The 18365-nt window shown below is 39.9% G+C and overlaps 1 protein-coding gene across 1 annotated transcript in view; it reads left to right on the forward strand.

The window, feature by feature from the left end:
- Positions 1-17930, forward strand: part of LOC120018462 (protein furry homolog) — a 193272-nt gene extending 175342 nt beyond the window's left edge. The window contains exons 58-63 of the mRNA XM_038961684.1: positions 3988-4137; positions 4422-4520; positions 4899-4982; positions 7982-8092; positions 13168-13379; positions 16715-17930. Of these exons, the coding sequence (XP_038817612.1) occupies positions 3988-4137; positions 4422-4520; positions 4899-4982; positions 7982-8092; positions 13168-13379; positions 16715-16973 (915 nt within the window). The 3' untranslated portion in view covers positions 16974-17930. The remainder of the gene's footprint in view (positions 1-3987; positions 4138-4421; positions 4521-4898; positions 4983-7981; positions 8093-13167; positions 13380-16714) is intronic.
- The last annotated feature ends 435 nt before the right edge of the window (positions 17931-18365 follow it).

Genomic DNA, 18365 nt, shown 5'->3' on the forward strand with positions numbered 1-18365 from the left:
CCAGACATCGCTGGCAACAACGTCGCCTATGGGCACAAACCCACCGTCGCTAGACCAGACAGGACTGGCAAAAAGTGCTCTTCACTGACAAGTCGCGGTTTTGTCTCACCAGGGGTGTTGGTTGGATTCGCGTTTATCGTCGAAGGAATGAGCGTTACACCGAGCCCAGATCTCAATCCCATTGAGCACGTCTGGGACCTGTTGGATGTGAGGGTGAGGGTTATTTTATACCATATTTTGCAAATAAATTCATTAAAAATCCTACAATGTGATTTTCTGGATTTTTTTTTCTCATTTTGTCTGTCATAGTTGAAGTGTACCTATGATGACAATTACAGGCCTCTCATCTTTTTAAGTGGGAGAACTTGCACAATTGGTGGCTGACTAAATACTTTTTTGCCCCACTGTACCTCTCCTCCGCTCTCCCTCTTCAACATCTTTGTCAATATGATTTGACCAAGATAACTGACCATTCAATGTTACTCCTGTTACTCCTTCTTCAACTTCTTTAATGGTAACACCCTTTATGCACAACTCCAGTTGAGGTTAAGGTCTAAGAGAATGCTTTGAACCAAATACAATGCTTTTGGTTTTAGATGTATTGAAGACCAGTTTATTGTTAATTACCCATTCTGACTCTGACTGTAACTCCTTGCTAAGAGTCTCTGTGAGCTCACTGGCAGTCGGTGCAGAGGTGTAGAATGTGCAATCAGCATACATCGTCATTTTACAGCCCAAGGCAACTGACCTGAGGGATACCGCACTGTCCATATGGGTCTTTCTATAAGCTAGGGTATCAGTGAGCATTTCTTGTAGTGGACAAAATTCCACCAAGCCTATTAAAGGGTAAGGTGGAGCTCTCACCATGTCACCATCCATCAATCGCTATCAGACTTCCACAAGTGTCAAGACTTTGGGCAGTAGTGGCTAGGGGGTTGTTTCTGGACAGGCCATGGGTATTATGGTAGTTCAGTTAGTCAGTCAGTCGCAATTTTTTTTTTAAATATCAAATATCAAATCAAAATCTAATTTATTTATAAAGCCCTTTTTACATCAGCAGATGTCACGAACTGCTTATACAGAAACCCAGCCTAAAACCCCAAACAGCAAGCAGATGTAGAAGTGCGGTGTCTAGGAAAAACTCCCTAGAAAGGCAGGAATCTACGAAGAAACCTACATACCATGGTTCGATTCCGGGCTGTATCACAACCGGCCTTAATCGGGAGTCCCATCTCTACCGACAGAAGGTGCGGTAGAGTGGGAGGGAGATATAGCTGTCAAACAGGGAGAGGGAGCTAATACCTGTCAAATACTTGCTTCCTCTGTTCTTGGAGAATCTCAATTGTATTTCCTTGATTTGTTGTATCATCCTCTTGTCTCCTTCTCAAAACCCAATGGATGAGAAGGTCAGAGGTCCCCTCCCTTCTTATCCAATGGGTTTTAAGAAGGTGAGGATGTGAGGGATGAAGGGAATGCAATTGAGATTCTCTCCTTGTTTCCTCCATTTCTCACCTCCCTCTCAAAGCACATTAGGGGAGAGGAGGGAACTATCCTCCCCTCGGGCTCCAATGCACTTTCGAGGAGAGGCGTGGAGTGGAGGAAACAAGGACAGAGGAGACGAGTTTTAATTATTTCATTTTTAGTTATTATTGTCAATGATTTTGTTGACAGAACCCATTATTATTATTGTATTAAATTATTATATAAACTATAAAACAAATATAGAAATGCTGTTAATCTTTTCCATTCTTCTGGAATGTTTAGCATGGCTATAAATGATAGAGAAGTTGACCAAAGCACAAACAGACCTGGGCACTAGGCATGACAAAGAAACATGCAGTGTCATGCCAAGTACCCAGGTGACATTTTGAATGACATGTAGATGTTTTGTTGCTAGGAGTTCTGGTCTCATTGTGCCTATCTACATTGTTTTTCCTGCAACTACACATGTGAAGCTACAAGAAAATAATATTTAAATGTATATCAAACCATTTTGAAATGTTGACCCTGATGTTACAAATTGGCACATGTTATGTATAGAAAGACCCATATCTGATGTTTGTGTAGCTTCCATTGATGTAAAATCAATAACAAAGTATGATCAATAACATAAAAGGCTTCACTGAAATCTAACAATACAGCTCCTACTATCTTATTATCCATTTATTTGAGCCAATCAGTGATATGAGTCAGGATTAACATGACTGGACCATCATAGGCTACGTCCCAAATTGAACCCCATTCCCTATATAGAGGGCCCTGGTTAAATATAGTGCACTATGTAGGAAATAGCATTTTGGATGCAGCCCCCCATAGTCCCTAACAAGATTACTCTGTTCGAACTGTTAAGCTTAGAAAAGCTGCGGTGGTTATGGCTCCAGTTCTGAACAAAAGACCAGTGTCGCGTAGAGGGGCAATATAGCACTTGTATATTACTTGAGAAGTGAAACAGAAGAGGTAAAAATGGGAGGGATGAAAAGAGAATGAGGAGCAGGGTCGAAGCGTGAATAAATATAAGCGTAGAGAAAGGATTAAGTGTAAAGAGTAAATAATTATCCGTATAGTAGGCTGTCTTACATAAGGATGCATGGAATGATACATCATAAATTTGCATTTTTTTTATGGGGAAAATTTGCTTCTCCAAACGTGAAACCCACATCGCGCCGCGTATGTTAAAAGGTATTGCGTGTTAAAAGTGATATGACAAATCTTTAGGTCTAGGCTACTAGGCCCACAGAGATCATATATGAAATGAATAGGGATTCTATAGGCCTATGTAATTCTATAATTAAACCTAGGCTATAAAAAAAATTGTGTGCGTTCTTGGATGTCCCGTACCTGTAAGAAATTAAATCTACTTTCACCCCGTACTGTACTGTATTTTTCAGTGGAAATTGTTATAAGTACTCCTTGTGCAATCAATGTTTTTTGTTTGGCATACATTTTTAAGTAAGAAATCTGAGTCTCAGCGTTACTGTGGAATTAGCCACCACCAATCCCCGAAAATCTTATAATGGAGATGATCGTGACAACCAACCCCACATTCCATGTGACAACCATCCCCCTGAATGCTAATTAAGATGTTTGTTATCACATGGCTTGACCTAGGAACTCAGAAATAGGTTTGAAATGTAGCTCTCCCTTTCCTATTTTCATCAAACATAAATGTTCATCGATACACCCATAATTCAAACAATATCAAAGAAAATACTTTATTTTTTTACTTTCACCTATGGAAATGCAGAAATTCCCCTCACCTAAATTTTTTGCCATGCTGACATGAATTGACCTGGTGGAATCACACATTTTGACCTTAAAATTACTAGCACCATTTAGACTGGGACTAATTAACACTGTGACAACCAACCTCGGTCTCCCCTACATGTTGTTGTATGGATGGCCCCAGCGGCAATCAAACTCACAATTCTAGCACAGATAGAACAATGAGCCAGATATTTCACCGGATATGTAAATGTGAAGCATCTGGTTGGCGTTTCCACTCACTACCAAATATGGTGATGAGAGCAAACCCAGTGGCCGGCAGTGGGAGAAGATGGAGCGAGATCGATTTTGGCCGATATTCTGCGAATGTTCTCATCGCTGAAACATTTGATCTCCATTTCTGTTTCCAAAATGAAAATCTGTAACAAACAGTGGACTGCGTTTTATAGACTTTACCCTTTGCCAAGTTTCTAAATAATTGCGTTCTTTAGGAGTGCAAGGGCGAATTGAGTTATTGCACACGTGCATTCAGAGTAGGCGTTCCCTAACAGAAATATGCAAATAAATGGTAGAACATGCTAATGGGATCTCACTAGCTCGAGCTTGGCTCTTCCCACCTTGCTTGTTCTACCCACTTTGATTCATTTGCGCCCATTGGAAATGGTTGGTCTATCTTGGGTTAGTTATAAAAAATCTTTGATTTTGGCATTGCAAGCGCCGTGCTCTACCAACTGATCCACATATGTTCGCTTTTTTGCTTTTCAGAGTATTCAGAGCAAGTTCTGCTCCCTAACCTGCGATGCTGCGGGTTACCTAGGAGATGGCCTGCGAGGGATAGGTTCCAAGTTCCTCAGGTCGTCCCAGATGCTGATCTCATGCTCCGAGTGTCCTACGCTGTTCGTAGACGCTGACACCGTGAGTAATAGATCAGCATTTACTAATTATATTCTATTCATGTGTAATGGGTGTAACTTATGGTATTTTGGTAGATCAGCAATTAATTCACTTCTATACTTATAATTAGTAGTGTAATGCAATGCCCACGTTTTTTATATTATGTATGTACTGTATGTATTGTGTATATTTTTTGCTGATGTACGATTTTTTTAATGTACAATCTTATCAAACAATAACAATGTGTCATTAGACCACTATTTTGGTCACCCCAAGTATAAAACAAAATGGTTTCCATTCCCCAGATCATCTCCTATGGGCTCCTGGAGAAGATTAAATTTAGTGTACTGGAACTCCAAGAATATCTGGACACTTACAACAACAGGAAAGAAGCAGCCATAGCTGTAAGCCCTGATACATGAGTTGCTGTTACTACATGTTTTAAATACACCCGGTTACCAAAGTCACCTTGGTACAGCCCGAAGAGGATGGACTCTGTGTCTGGTTTCTCTCGAGGTTTCTTCCTGCTAACAAGTTTTTACTTAGCACTTCCGCTGTCTCTTTGTCTCGGCTGAGTTACCTGAGTTACTTTTTTTTTTAACCTAAGTTACTTTTTTTTTAACCTGAGTTACCGCATCCCTGAGTTACTTTTGTGACAACTGTTGGTGTTGAGGGCTTTATACCTTTGATTGATTTGATTGATTGAAGTACCAATGTTTCATCAACTCCTCGTGCAATTCAGAATATGATGTTACAATAACTCCCCCTTTCCTGTCCCACAGTGGTTAACCAACTGCAAGGCCACCTTCCCCAGAGGCAGTGGGGGTGTCATGATTACCAACCAGCCGGGGGAATACGAGGAAAAGGTAGGACCTCTGTCCACGGGTGTGCTTGCATACTCCCTTAAAAGAACTAAGCTTGAAAAAAGCTGCAATAGTACTATTTGTCCATCTTGAGACGCTGTAGCCACTTCTCAAAATAGTCTGAATTAATTATGAATTTTGATGTTTTTGCAAAGGAGATCTTAAGATGTTTGGTGCAGTACTTCCCAAGTTAAATAATTTGCATGGAAACGAGTCTTCTCTTGTTGAATGACAACAAACACTTAATTTAATAATCCTTACTGTTGACCAATTACCGATGAAGGGGCATAGACTTCGGCTACCAAGTTCGGCTTGCCTCGGAAACATCCAAAGACCAAAACTAACAAAAACGTCACAAAATGTTGTGATAATACACTGAACAAAAATATAAATGCCACAATTTGGATGCACTGAGATACCATGACGAGATCCTGAGGCCCATTGCCGTGCCATTCATCCGCCGCCATCACCTCATGTTTCAGTATGATAATGCACGACCCATGTCGCAAGAATCTGTACACAATTCCTGGAAGCTGAAAATGTCCCACTTCTTCCGTTGCCTGCGTACTCGCAAGACATGTCACCCATTGAGCCTGTTTGGGATGCTCTAGATCGACATGTACGACAGCGTGTTCCTGACAATATCCAGCGACTACACACAGCCATTGAAGAGGAGTGGGACAACATTCCACAGGCCACAATCAACAGTCTGATCAACTCTATGCGAAGGATATGTCGTGCTGCATGAGGCAAATAGTGATCACACCAGATACTGACTGGTTTTCTGATCCACGTCCCTACCTTTTTTTTAAAAAGATATCTGTATTCCCAGTCATGTGAAATCCATAGATTAGGGTCCAATGAATTTCTCAGTTGACGGATTTCCTTATACTGTATACTTGATCAAATATACTTGATAAAATATTTGAAATTGCTGCATGTTGCTTTTATATTTTGTTACTGGTTAATTGGTTAATGAGGCCTCTTGTTATTGGTTAGTCAGATACTAAACGTTTTGTAGACAATGGCAAAGATGAGTGACATGAATAATGCTTACTTATTGAGACTTTGTGGCTAAACTAACCAATTTGTTCTCAGTACTATTGCCTATTATGTATGCTAAACTGACAGTATAACCCAACATAAAAAAGCTGTATCATTTTGATATTTCTGGAAATTGTCATGTTGGAGAATGATAGATACTAGAAGAATTATGTTCTGTCGTGTAGATTTCAGATACAGTATGTTCTATTTCTCTGTATACTGTTCTCACACATTACTGACATGAGAGGGTACTTCAGATCTCAACTGATCCTTTCACATTTCCTGCCTTTCGGTTACTCTGTGGTAAACTCTGTGAGTGAAATACTTACATTTTCTCCTTGAATATCATCAGAACCTCCAGATTTGAGCTTGTTTCTGGGCAACCCCTGAGTTGCAGCACATCACATTGACTCCCTCATCCCAATGTGTAATGTGGCCATTTTGACTCTGCTGGGAAGGGGAGCAGTAGGCTATGTGCTAGTCTGTTAGTGCTATCATGCCAACTCTTGTCACTCATTGTCATGTTTGGCTTGACAATGAGCAATGGCAAGAGTATACACAGTTCTGGGACCAGGCTAGGGAAGCAGGTTCTGCTAATACACGGATACATCAGTAGCCTCGTCCCAGATCTGTTTGTGCTGTATTGGACATGGCAATGACTATAGGAGTTGGCTAGCACAAACAGATCTGGAACTTGGCTAATTTGCAGAAAACATTAAGAATTGCATTATAATCCCAAAACATCCAAATTTAAAGATATATAAATATCAGCCTTATAAATATTGAGTGAAATATTAAGTCAAGTTTAAAACGGCTTTGAGACTCCCAGCAGAGTCCTAGTGCATTGAAGAAAGTGACAAGGCAAAACCTCTTACTTGTTTGACTTTAGAAAAAATCACGGGACCACCCGGCTTTCAGTCCCTAGACTGCAGCTGGTCCTTTCTCCTCACTCGCACTCGCATTCTCTCCCTCTCTCTGATTCTCCGTCTCTCCTTCTCTCTATCTCTCTGTTCATGTGTCAATAAAATGAAAGCATTTTATGACTTAGGCTTATACTGTTCACCTAACCCCGGACTGCCGATGGTTGCATGCCTGCTATTGATTTTCGATGTCTTCCTTTCACCTCTCTCTTGTCTTGTAACACGCTTGCTTTGTAGCAAATGGAATTTCTGGCAGAAAGTTCAAAATGACTTATTCCTATTTTCTGATAGTGCCCTGTCTACATTAAGCTGGGCAGTGTCTCTTGCTCACTGTTAATATTCTGAAGTAGTTTAATAAAAGGAAAAAATAAAATGTTCTCCCTTATATATTCACCCATTGTGATTTTTGTATTAACTTTTATTTATTCAGGGTAGCCCACAAAATTGTTCTCTCAACGTGAATAAAAATGTAGATTACAATTAAAACAAGAAGAATAAAGTATACAATATTTTACAAGTCAGTTATGAACATTCTTATTTACAATGACGGCCTAGGAACAGTGGGTTAACTGCCTTGTTCAGGGGCAGAACAACATATTTTCACCTTGTCAGCTCGGGGATTCGATCTAGCAACCTTTCGGTTACTGGCCCAACGCTCTAACCACTAGGCTACCTGCCGCCCCATATGACACATTGGCGGTGTTACCAAAGGATATTGCCTGGCATCATCCAAGATGCTGAGTTGATGATAATAGGTCTTTGCAAAATAAATAGGCCTACAATATTGTACCATGGCCAAACCTACTGCTTCTTGGTGATGTCAATAACACTACTAAAGCCAACATTACTAAAGTAACATGTTCACATGTAGCTGTACCTTCTTTTCTTTCAATTGAGAAACCAATAGGCTATGTCAAAGTGTAAAATAAATTGGAATGAAATGAGCATAGAGTATTTTAAACGCAACAAAGTAATACAACTTGAACAGAGTTTCAACGAGTTGTTGTTGACCGCCATTTTGTTTGTGTGTTTGTGCAGCAACTGGAGCTGTGTCAACGACTCTACAAGCTCCACTTTCAGCTGCTGCTGCTCTTTCAGTCCTACTGTAAGCTGATTGGGCAGGTCCATGCTATCAGCTCTGTCCCAGAGGTAAGGCTGTTGGAAGTGCCCAAAATGGCAACCTATTCCCTATATAGTGCACTACTTTTTTGACCAGAGTGCCATGGGCCCTGGTCAAAAGTAGTGTACTACATAGAGAATAGGGTGCCATATGGGATGCATTCATTGTCTATGGTGATATAGACAGTAATCTGCTTTATTAACAAAATACTTTGAGACATTTACATTGTGTTAAACACTTAAAGGAAAGGTTCACCCATTTTTTTAATGTTATATATTGGTTTTGTGCATCATGAGTGTTCTATCGATTCCCTGGGCCATTTAATATTTTCACGTGTATCAGCGTTATTGGCGTTAAAGCAGGCAGAGATCCAGTCGGTATGACGTAGCACTTTGATAAAGTCGCTCTCACTTCACTGGAAGTTAATAGGAATATGACTTTTAGATAGCGAAAACGTCTATCATACATGTCCGATTTCACTACTGGCCAATGTCATAACTCGGGAGGATATCTTCTTTCGAATGAGCCATTGATAAGGAGGATGGGATCCATCCGCATTATAAGGCCGCGTTGAGACAATGACTTATCAATAACCCAAGCACAGATCAGTTAATCCCTACTAGTGTGTCACTGAGTTGTCATAATAATTCAGCAAATGTACAATATCCCAGGGAAGTTGGCAGACACAATGTAAGTAACCTGTAAGGTGAAATGCACACCTGTTGTATTCGGCGCACGTGACAAAAACTTTGATTTAATATGTAATTTATGTCCTTCTAACTGACCTGAATGCCTCTGCTGATCCTACAGCTATTGTAGGCAGTAATCATGTGCCTATGAACCAGAGTTATACTGTTAGCACTGAGGCGGTGTGCCCTAGTAAGAAGTCCACTGTGGACATAAATCACATGAGCATGTCTACTTCTGCTAAGCTTCCCAGTAAAGGAATGAAAAAATCAAGCATCCCAGAAAAGTGCAAAAAAATTGCCAGCAGGGGTTCTTCAATTAAATGTTCAGAGCTTATGTCGCGACCGTTTGTGGTAGATGTTGGCAGATTGTGGCAAATTGCATCATTCTGTCATTGCACCACACTATCACAAATAAATGTTTATTTGTCACATACATGTGTTTATTTTTTATTTTACCTTTATTTAACTAGGCAAGTCAGTTAACTTCTTACGGCTGAAATCCCGCTAACGGGATCGATATGACAACAGCCAGTGGAAGTGCAGGACGCCAAATTCAAACAACAGAAATCTCACAATTAAAATTCCTCAAACATACAAGTATTTTATACCATTTTAAAGATAAACTTGTTGTTAATCCCACCACAGTCTCCGATTTCAAAAAGGCTTTACGACGAAAGCACACCAAACGATTATGTTAGGTCAGCAACTAGTCACAGAAAAACACAGCCATTTTTCCAGCCGAAGAGAGGAGTCACAAAAGCAGAAATAGAGATAAAATGAATCACTAACCTTTGATGATCTTCATCAGATGACACTCATAGGACCTCATGTTACACAATACATGTATGTTTTGAATGGATACATAACGAATTACTATGGGAATAAATATAACTGAATGACAGAAATATTGGAATAAATTAGGCTAATGCAATTGAATTCAACAAATTGTTGCTTACTGAAACACCCAAAGTCGTCCAATTGTTATAATTGGATTTGAAGCAATAGCTTCCCCGCGTGTGAGACGTGTGAGACAAGCATAAGGACTCGTCTTGATAAATCAATCAGATTTGTTTTCCTTCTTTTCACTGAATCTCCATTTGGGTATTTGTTAGCCTACAATTAGGGTGTGGAAATGTTAGGATTATTTTGCTCTTCACTCGCAGTCGCTTAGTGGCCTAGGCCTACTCCCGACCGGTCACGTTGTACAGCTCCATATTTTCCTAACGGAAACCCTGATGCCTACATAGGCTACTGTAAAATACATTTGTGTTTTTCTTTGAATGGAAACACCATAATATTAATCGATTTAATTCAGCTAAATTTTGAACAGTATAAACAGCAGAACAAGTACAATAATAATTTACAAATAAATTATAATCAATCCCATATAGTTTGTTGTAAGAAAAAAGGTTTTAAAATCTCTAGTACAGCCAATATTAAAAACAGTCAAATGCATTTGTGAATTATATCGCTTTAGCCGACATTTTGCGGTTTATTCATTGTTTAATTATTCAAAGCTCCCTTTGTTATTTTGTTTTATAACTAAAAACAGCTACAGTAAACAGAACTCTTAGGTCTACTGTACAGCTCCATGTCATTTCAATAACTTAGCTTCTCAAAGATGCCCTCTGGTGGTCGAACTAGCATTAATGGCAACAATGGCTGACAGTAAAATACTTTGACGTCATGCACTCCAACGTGCCATACCATTCCGAAGCACCCCGCAAGCTGTGCTGCGGGTATGACTCAACTTTTAAAGGAAGAACCACTGTACATTAACATATGTAGCTTAAGAAACAAGGTACATGAAATCAATAACTTGCTAGTAACAGATGACATTCATATTCTGACTATCACTGAATGAAACTCACTTAAATAATACCTTTGATACAGTGGGAGCAATACATGGTTATAACATCTACAGAAAATACAGAAATGCCATTGGTGAAGGTGTTGGTGTATATATTCAGAACCACATTCCTGTAAAGGTTAGAGAGGATCTTATTTTAAATACTGTTGAGGCATATGGCTACAGGTTCATCGTGTAAGAAGCTGCTATAAACCACCAAGTGCTAACAGTCAGTATCTGAATAATATGTGTGAAATGCTTGATAGTGTATGTGATATCAACAGAGGTATATTTAAATATTGACTGGCTTTCATCAAGCTGCCCACTCAAGAAAAGCTTCAAACTGTAACCAGTGCCTGGAACCTGGTTCAGGTTGTCAGTCGACCTACCACGGTCATTACAAACAGCAAAGGAATTAAATCATCAACATGTATTGATCACATTTTTACAAATGCGGCAGAAGTTTGCTTTAAAGCAGCATCCAAATCCATCGGATGTGGTGATCACAATATAGTAGCCATATCTAGGAAAACCAACTTTCCAAAGGCTTGGCCTAATATAATATATAAGAGGTCATACAATAAGTTTTGTAGTGATTCCTAGGTTGCTGATCTAAAGACTATTTGCTGGTCTGTGGTGTGTAATGAGTAGCTACCAGATGCTGCACTTGACACATTTATGAAATTGCTTATTCCAGTTACTAATAAGCGTGCACCCATTAAGAAAATGTTGAAAACTGTTGAATCCCCATGGATTGATGAGGAATTGAAAAATTGTATGGTTGAGAGGGATGAGGCAAAAGGAATGGCAAATAAGTCTTGCTGCACAACCAATTGGCAAACGTACTGCAAATTGAGAAATCATGTGACTAAACTGAATAAAAAGAAGAAACTATACTATGAAACAAAGATGAATGATATTAAAAAGCTTTGGAGCACCTTAAATGAAATTTAAGGCAAAAAAGCAAACCCCGCCCCATCATTCATTGAATCAGATGTCTCATTCATTACAAAACCCAGTGATATTGCCAACTACTTTAATGATTTTTTCATTGGACAGATTAGCAAACTTAGGCATGACATGCCAGCAGCATACGCTGACACTACATATCCAAGTATAACTGATAAAATTATGAAAGACAAGCATTGTAATTTTGAATTCCGTAAAGGGAGTGTGTAAGAGGTGAAAGAATTATTGTTGTCTATCAACTATTACAAGCCACCGGAGTCTGACAACTTGGATAGAAAATTACTGAGGATAATAAAGGGACAATATTGCAACTCCTGTTTGTCATATCTTCAATTTAAGCCAACTAGAAAGTGTGTTCCCTCAAGCCTGGAGGGAAGCAAAAGTCATTACGCGACCCAAGAATAGTAAAGCCCCCTTTACTGTCTCAAATAGCCGACCAATCAGCCTGGTACCAACCCTTAGTAAACTTTTGGAAAAATTGTGTTTGACCAGATACAATGCTATTTTACTGTAAACAAATTGACAACAGACTTTCAGCATGCTTATAGAGAAGGACATTCAACAAGCACTTACGCAAATGACTGATGATTAGCTGAGAGAAATTGATGATAAAAAGATTTGAGTTGTTTTATTAGACTCCTGTGTGACTTTTGACATTATTGTCATCCCTACTGCCTCTGATCTGGCAGACTCACTAAACACAAATGCTTCGTTTGTAAATGTAATGTCTGAGTGATGGAGCGTGCCCCTGGCTATCCGTAAATAAACAAATAAATTGTGCCGTCTGGTTTGCTTAATATATGGAATTTGAAATGATTAATTCTTTTACTTTTACTTTTGATACTTAAGTATATTTAAAACCAAATACTTGTCGACTTTTACTTAAGTAGTATTTTACTGGGTGACTTTTACTTGCGTAATTTTCTATTAAGGTGTCTTTACTTTTACTCAAGGATAAATTTGAGTACTTTTTTCGACCACTGTGTGTAGCTACGTTTGCTCGCCAGCCAGCCCATAGAGAGAGCATTGCATTGTGGATTTTGTAGTCGACCTGAGCTGCAACAGATTTCCACAACGATATTCCATGTTGCTACCAACTTTATTATAATGTTCACAAAAAATATTGCTCTGACATATTCATTTTTAACACTATACATTAAAAGAATGAGTGGTTTTGGGTGGATTTTTCCTTTAAGGCAATAGATTGATTCTCTATCCCTACCTCATGGGTTTATTGATGTGTAAAGAGCATGTATTAATACTACATTTATTATTTTAATATTTATATGCCAGTCAGCAGACATTTTTACCGAAAGCAACTTAGAGTAGTGTGTGCATACATAGCTAGCCCCATCGGGAATTGAACCCCTGACCCTAATGTTTCAAGCACCATGCTCAACCAAGTGAGCCACATTTAAGACTGAATGGTGGGATCTGAACCTCGATCTCCCGCTCAGGAAACCATGTCTTAACCATTAGGTCCAAGAGGAAGTTACCTCTTGAGCCGAGGGTGACACTGATTTTAAGTCACGGGCGGGGCTACGTCCTCCCGAGAGCGTGAGTCCGACTCACCTCCACTATACTTCCTCTCCCTCAGCTGATGAATATGTCCAAAGAACTGAATGAACTGAAGGGCAGTCTGCGGGCTGCAGCAGCCTCCGTGACCTCCAGTGACCTCCAGGCTGCCCAGGAGACATGCTCCTCCTCTGAGCCCACCTTCCTCTCCTCTGAGGCGGCTGTACAAGCCATCCTGGAAGCTCTGAAGAACCACGAGTTCACCACAGCCATCCGCTACATCCGCGAGTGCAGGTAAAAAGAGAAAATTGTGTATTGCATTTTATTTGTGTGTTGTGTTGCCGTTGTTTTGAATCCTTAAACTGATTATTCGGGCGGGAACCTCGTTGGTGGTAAATATAAATATTTAAATATTGTAAATGATTGTAAATGAAAAAAGCCATAATAATGCTTAAATGTTGATTGGAAATACTTAAATTATTACAAATGTTCTAAATGCTTTTTCTTTTCTTTTACCCTTATTTTCACGATGACATATTGAGACCTAGTTCTATTTTCCAAATGAAACCTGTGTAATACAGTATAAAAAATACATTATATATATATATATATAGTTGAAGTCGGAAGTTTACATACTCTTAGGTTGGAGTCATTAAAACTCGCGTTTCAACCACTCCACAAATTTCTTGTTAACAAATTACAGTTTTGGTTAGGACATCTACTTTGTGCATGACACAAGTAATTTTTCCAACAATTGTTTACAGACAGATTATTTCACTTATCACAATTCCAGTGGGTCAGAAGTTTACATACACCAAGTTGATTGTGCCTTTAAACAGCTTGGAAAATTCCAGAAAATTATGTCATGGCTTTAGAAGCTTCTGATAGGCTAATTGACATTATTTGAGTCAATTGGAGGTGTACCTTTGGATGTATTTCAAGGCCTACCTTCAAACTCAGTGCCTCTTTGTTTGACATTGTCACGTTCTGACCTTAGTTCCTTTGTTTTGTCTTTTGTTTTGTATGGTCAGGGCGTGAGTTGGGGTGGGCAGTCTATGTTTGTATTTCTATGTTGTCTATTTCTATGTGTTTGGCCTGATATGGTTCTCAATCAGAGACAGGTGTTTTGTGTTGTCTCTGATTGGGAACCATATTTAGGTAGCCTGTTTTGTATTGTGGGTTGTGGGTTATTGTCTATGTTATGTTGCATGTTAGCACAGTGTTTATTATAGCGGTCACGTTCGGCTTATTCGTTTTGTTGTTTTTTGTTTAAGTGTTCTTCATTAAAATTAGAAGAATGTATTCAAACCACGCTGCGCTTTGGTCCGCTTCTTACGACGATCGTGACAGACATCATGGGAAAATCAAAAGAAATCAGCCAAGAAATCAGCCAAGAAAAATAATGGTAGACCTCCACAAGTCTGGTTCATCCTTGGGAGTAATTTCCAAAAGTCTGAAGGTACCACGTTCATCTGTACAACCAATAGTACACAAGTATAAACACCATGGGACCATGCAGCCCCCATACCGCTCAGGAAGGAGACGCGTTCTGTCTCCTAGAGATGAACGTACTTTGGTGCGAAAAGTGCGAATCAATCCCAGAACAACAGCAAAGGACCTTTTGAAGATGCTTGAGGAAACGGGTACAAAAGTATCTATATCCACAGTAAAACAAGTCCTATATCGACATAACCTGAAAGGCCGCTCAGCAGGGAAGAAGCCACTGGTCCAAAACCGCCATAAAAAGCCAGACTACGGTTTGCAATTGCACATGGGGACAAAGATCGTACTTTTTGGAGAAATGTCCTCTGGTCTGATGAAACAAAAATAGAACTGTTTGGCCATAATGAACATCGTTATGTTTGGAGGAAAAAGGGGGAGGCTTGCAAGCTGAAGAACACCATCCCAACCGTGACGCACGGGGGTGGCAGCATCATGTTGTGGGGGTGCGTTGCTGCAGGAGGGACTGGTGCACTTCACAAAATAGATGGCATCATGAGGGAGGAAAATTATCTGGATATATTGAAGCAACATCTCAAGACATCAGTCAGGAAGTTAAAGCTTGGTCGCAAATGGGTCTTCCAAATGGACAATGACCCCAAGCATACTTCCAAAGTTGTGGAAAATGGCTTAAGGACAACAAAGTCAAGGTATTGGAGTGGCCATCACAAACCCTGACCTCAATCCTATAGAACATTTGTGGGCAGAACTGAAAAAGCGTGTGCGAGCAAGGAGGCATACAAACTTGACTCAGTTACACCAGCTCTGTCAAAATATTTGACCCAAGTTAAACAATTTAAAGGCAATGCTACCGAATATTAATTGAGTGTATGTAAACTTCTGACCCACTGGGAATGTGATGAAAGAAATAAAATCTGAAATAAATCATTCTCTCTGATATTATTCTGACATTTCACATTCTTAAAATTAAGTGGTGATCCTAACTGACCTAAAACAGGGAATTTTTACTAGGATTAAATGTCAGGAATTGTGAAAAACTGAGTTTAATTGTATTTGGCTAAGGTGTATGTAAACTTCCGACTTCAACTGTATGTGTGTGTATATATACAGTAAATAGTGAACAGGTCTCAAAATCAACACCTATGGGTACACCCTTATGCTCTTCAAATTCAGACTCAACCCCATCAATCACGATGGCCTGAGTTCTGTCACTAAGATAGTCATGAAACCATGAACAGACCTGAGAGCTCAGACCTATCGAGGACAACTTATTCAATAAAATAACAATCAAAAGATTTTGACAGGTCCACAAACAAAGCAGCACATTTCATTTTAGTGTCTAAAGGATTGGACAAGATCATTAATAACTGAAGTGGAAGTGGATGCTGTAATTGTGCTGTGCCCAGGCCTAAATACATTTATCAGATTTTTTTTTTAAAGAGCAAAGTTGTACATTTTCTAAGGATTCAAGAATCTTAGCTAGAAAAGGAAGCCTTGAAATGGGGCGATAAGTATTAAGATCACTATTAACCCCACCATTTATGTAGTGGCAGCACAAGAGCTGATTTCCATACTTTTGGAATATTTGCTGATAGCAATGTCAAATAAAAAATGTGTTATTTCACCAACAATGATGGGCGCTGCACACTTAAGCAGACCAGGATCCAATTGGTCGGCCCTGTGAATTTCTTGTTGTCGATTGCTAGTAAAGCAAACATTTGTAAATGGCCTAAAAAAGCTTTGACTATCATTTATCTGATTCAGCAAGTTTTCCTTATCAGCATCCATCACAATATCATAGTGAACATGCTTAGAAGTATTTTAAAGAGACAAAATGGTGACCCGCTGAAATAAAATGGTGATTAAATGCATAAATTATAGTATTTTTTTTCCCTAATGAGGCCAGTGTCTGAATTAATTTGTTGTGGCAGAGAGGAAGTAGAACCCTTCAGGAATTTTCCAGTTTTCCAGAATTTAGCTGGGTTTCCATTACAATCTGAAAGAGCGGTTACATAATTATGAATGGTAATTCTTATCATGCTTATAAATAATACTTACTTGTTAGTTTAGTTTATTAGTAATTTATTAAGCTTTTAAGAAAAGTATTAGAAAGTGTTGAGTTACATAGAATTCAGGTTCATAATGGTAACTGCTTATTTTGTCTGAAGGAGGGTGTGGCCCAGTGACATTTTCGGCAGCAGCTCTGAGGACGAGACACAGACGTTGCTGAACATCTACTTCAGATACCAGACGCTGGGCCAGATGGGCACCTTTGCACTGGTGGGCTCCAAGCAGGACCTCTCGGAGATCTGCGTCAAGCTGATGGAGCTCAACAGGGAGATCAGGGACATGATACGCCGGGCCCAGGGCTACCGAGCCATCACCACCTTTCTCCCAGACTCCGGTGTGTCTGGCTCCAGTCTCTGACACTCAGGAGGAATGCTGTGCCTGACTCCAGGCTCCAGTCCCAGCCCAAACTGAGCCCCCAGCCTTAGCACCAGTTCACTGCCCTGCTCTAGCCCCAACACCAGCCCTATACCTTAGCCCCCAGCCTTTGCCCCAGCTCACTGCACTGCCTCAGCCCCAAACTTCGGCCTAGCCCTAGCTGCAGTTCACTGACCTGCCTCAGCCCTATACCCCATCATTATATCAGCTACAGCCTCCATCCTCAGCCCATGTCCTATGCGCTGCTCCAGCCCTCCACCCTAATCCTACCCTGGGTATGCTGCTATGGTTACCGTGGTCACAGCAAGCTCTCTCCTTGTGTCCCTTCTCAGAGCAGGGGGCCCTAAGGATGTACCACTATTCAGCTCGCCAGATGTGCAGCAATACTGTGGGAGTGAACGTGACGAAGCACAACTTTGCTCTTAGAAACAAACATGAGCTTTTATTGCACTAATATTTCTGGATAACATCACACAGCGGCCACTTGCTACTGAGGTCAATGGTTTTCACGTCTAACAGAAGACATACCAAAGTTACAATTAACTTTTTCTTCTGCTGAGTATCTGTAATTTTACATTTTTAAGGGAAAATGTGCAATGCTTCACAGAAGTGAAAGACTTCTGTGAAGACTACTGTAACATGAAATAATGTTTTCTTTTCATTTTAGTGCTTTTCGCTACTTGAATAGTATGGATTGCAGGCAAAATTATGCTGAATATTTTGAAATAGAGAGCCTGTGTGTTTATGTGAAACTGACTGTAACCAGACTACAATCCATTAACACTGCAAAGCACAGACATACGGTATATACATATACAGTGCATTCGGATTGTATTCAGACCCCGTGACTTTTTCCACATTTTGTTATGTTGCAGCCTTCTAAAATGTAATGCATAGATTTTTTTCCCTCATCAATCTACACACAATACTCTATAATGTCAAAGCAAAAACAGGTTTTTAGAAATGTTTGCTAATTACTTTTTTTTTTTAAATCTGAAATATCACATGTACATAACTATTCAGACCCTTTACTCAGTACTTTGTTGAAGCACCTTTGGCAGCGATTAAAACCTTGGGTATGACGCTACAAACTTGGCACATCTGTATTTGGGGAGTTTCTCCCATTCTTCTCTGCAGATCCTCTCAAGCTCTGTCAGGTTGGATGGGGAACGTTGCTGCACAGCTATTTTCAGGTCTCTCCAGAGATGTTCGATCGGGTTCAAGTCCAGGCTGTGGCTGGGCCACTCAAGGACATTCAGAGACGTGTCCCGAAGCCACTCTTGCTTTGTCTTGGCTGTGTGCTTAGGGTCGTTGTCCTGTTGGAAGGTGAACCTTCGCCCCAGTCTGAGGTCCTAAGCGCTCTGGAGCAGGTTT

The sequence above is a fragment of the Salvelinus namaycush genome, chromosome 23 (assembly GCF_016432855.1).
Source record: "Salvelinus namaycush isolate Seneca chromosome 23, SaNama_1.0, whole genome shotgun sequence".
NCBI classification, from domain to species: Eukaryota; Metazoa; Chordata; class Actinopteri; order Salmoniformes; family Salmonidae; genus Salvelinus; species Salvelinus namaycush.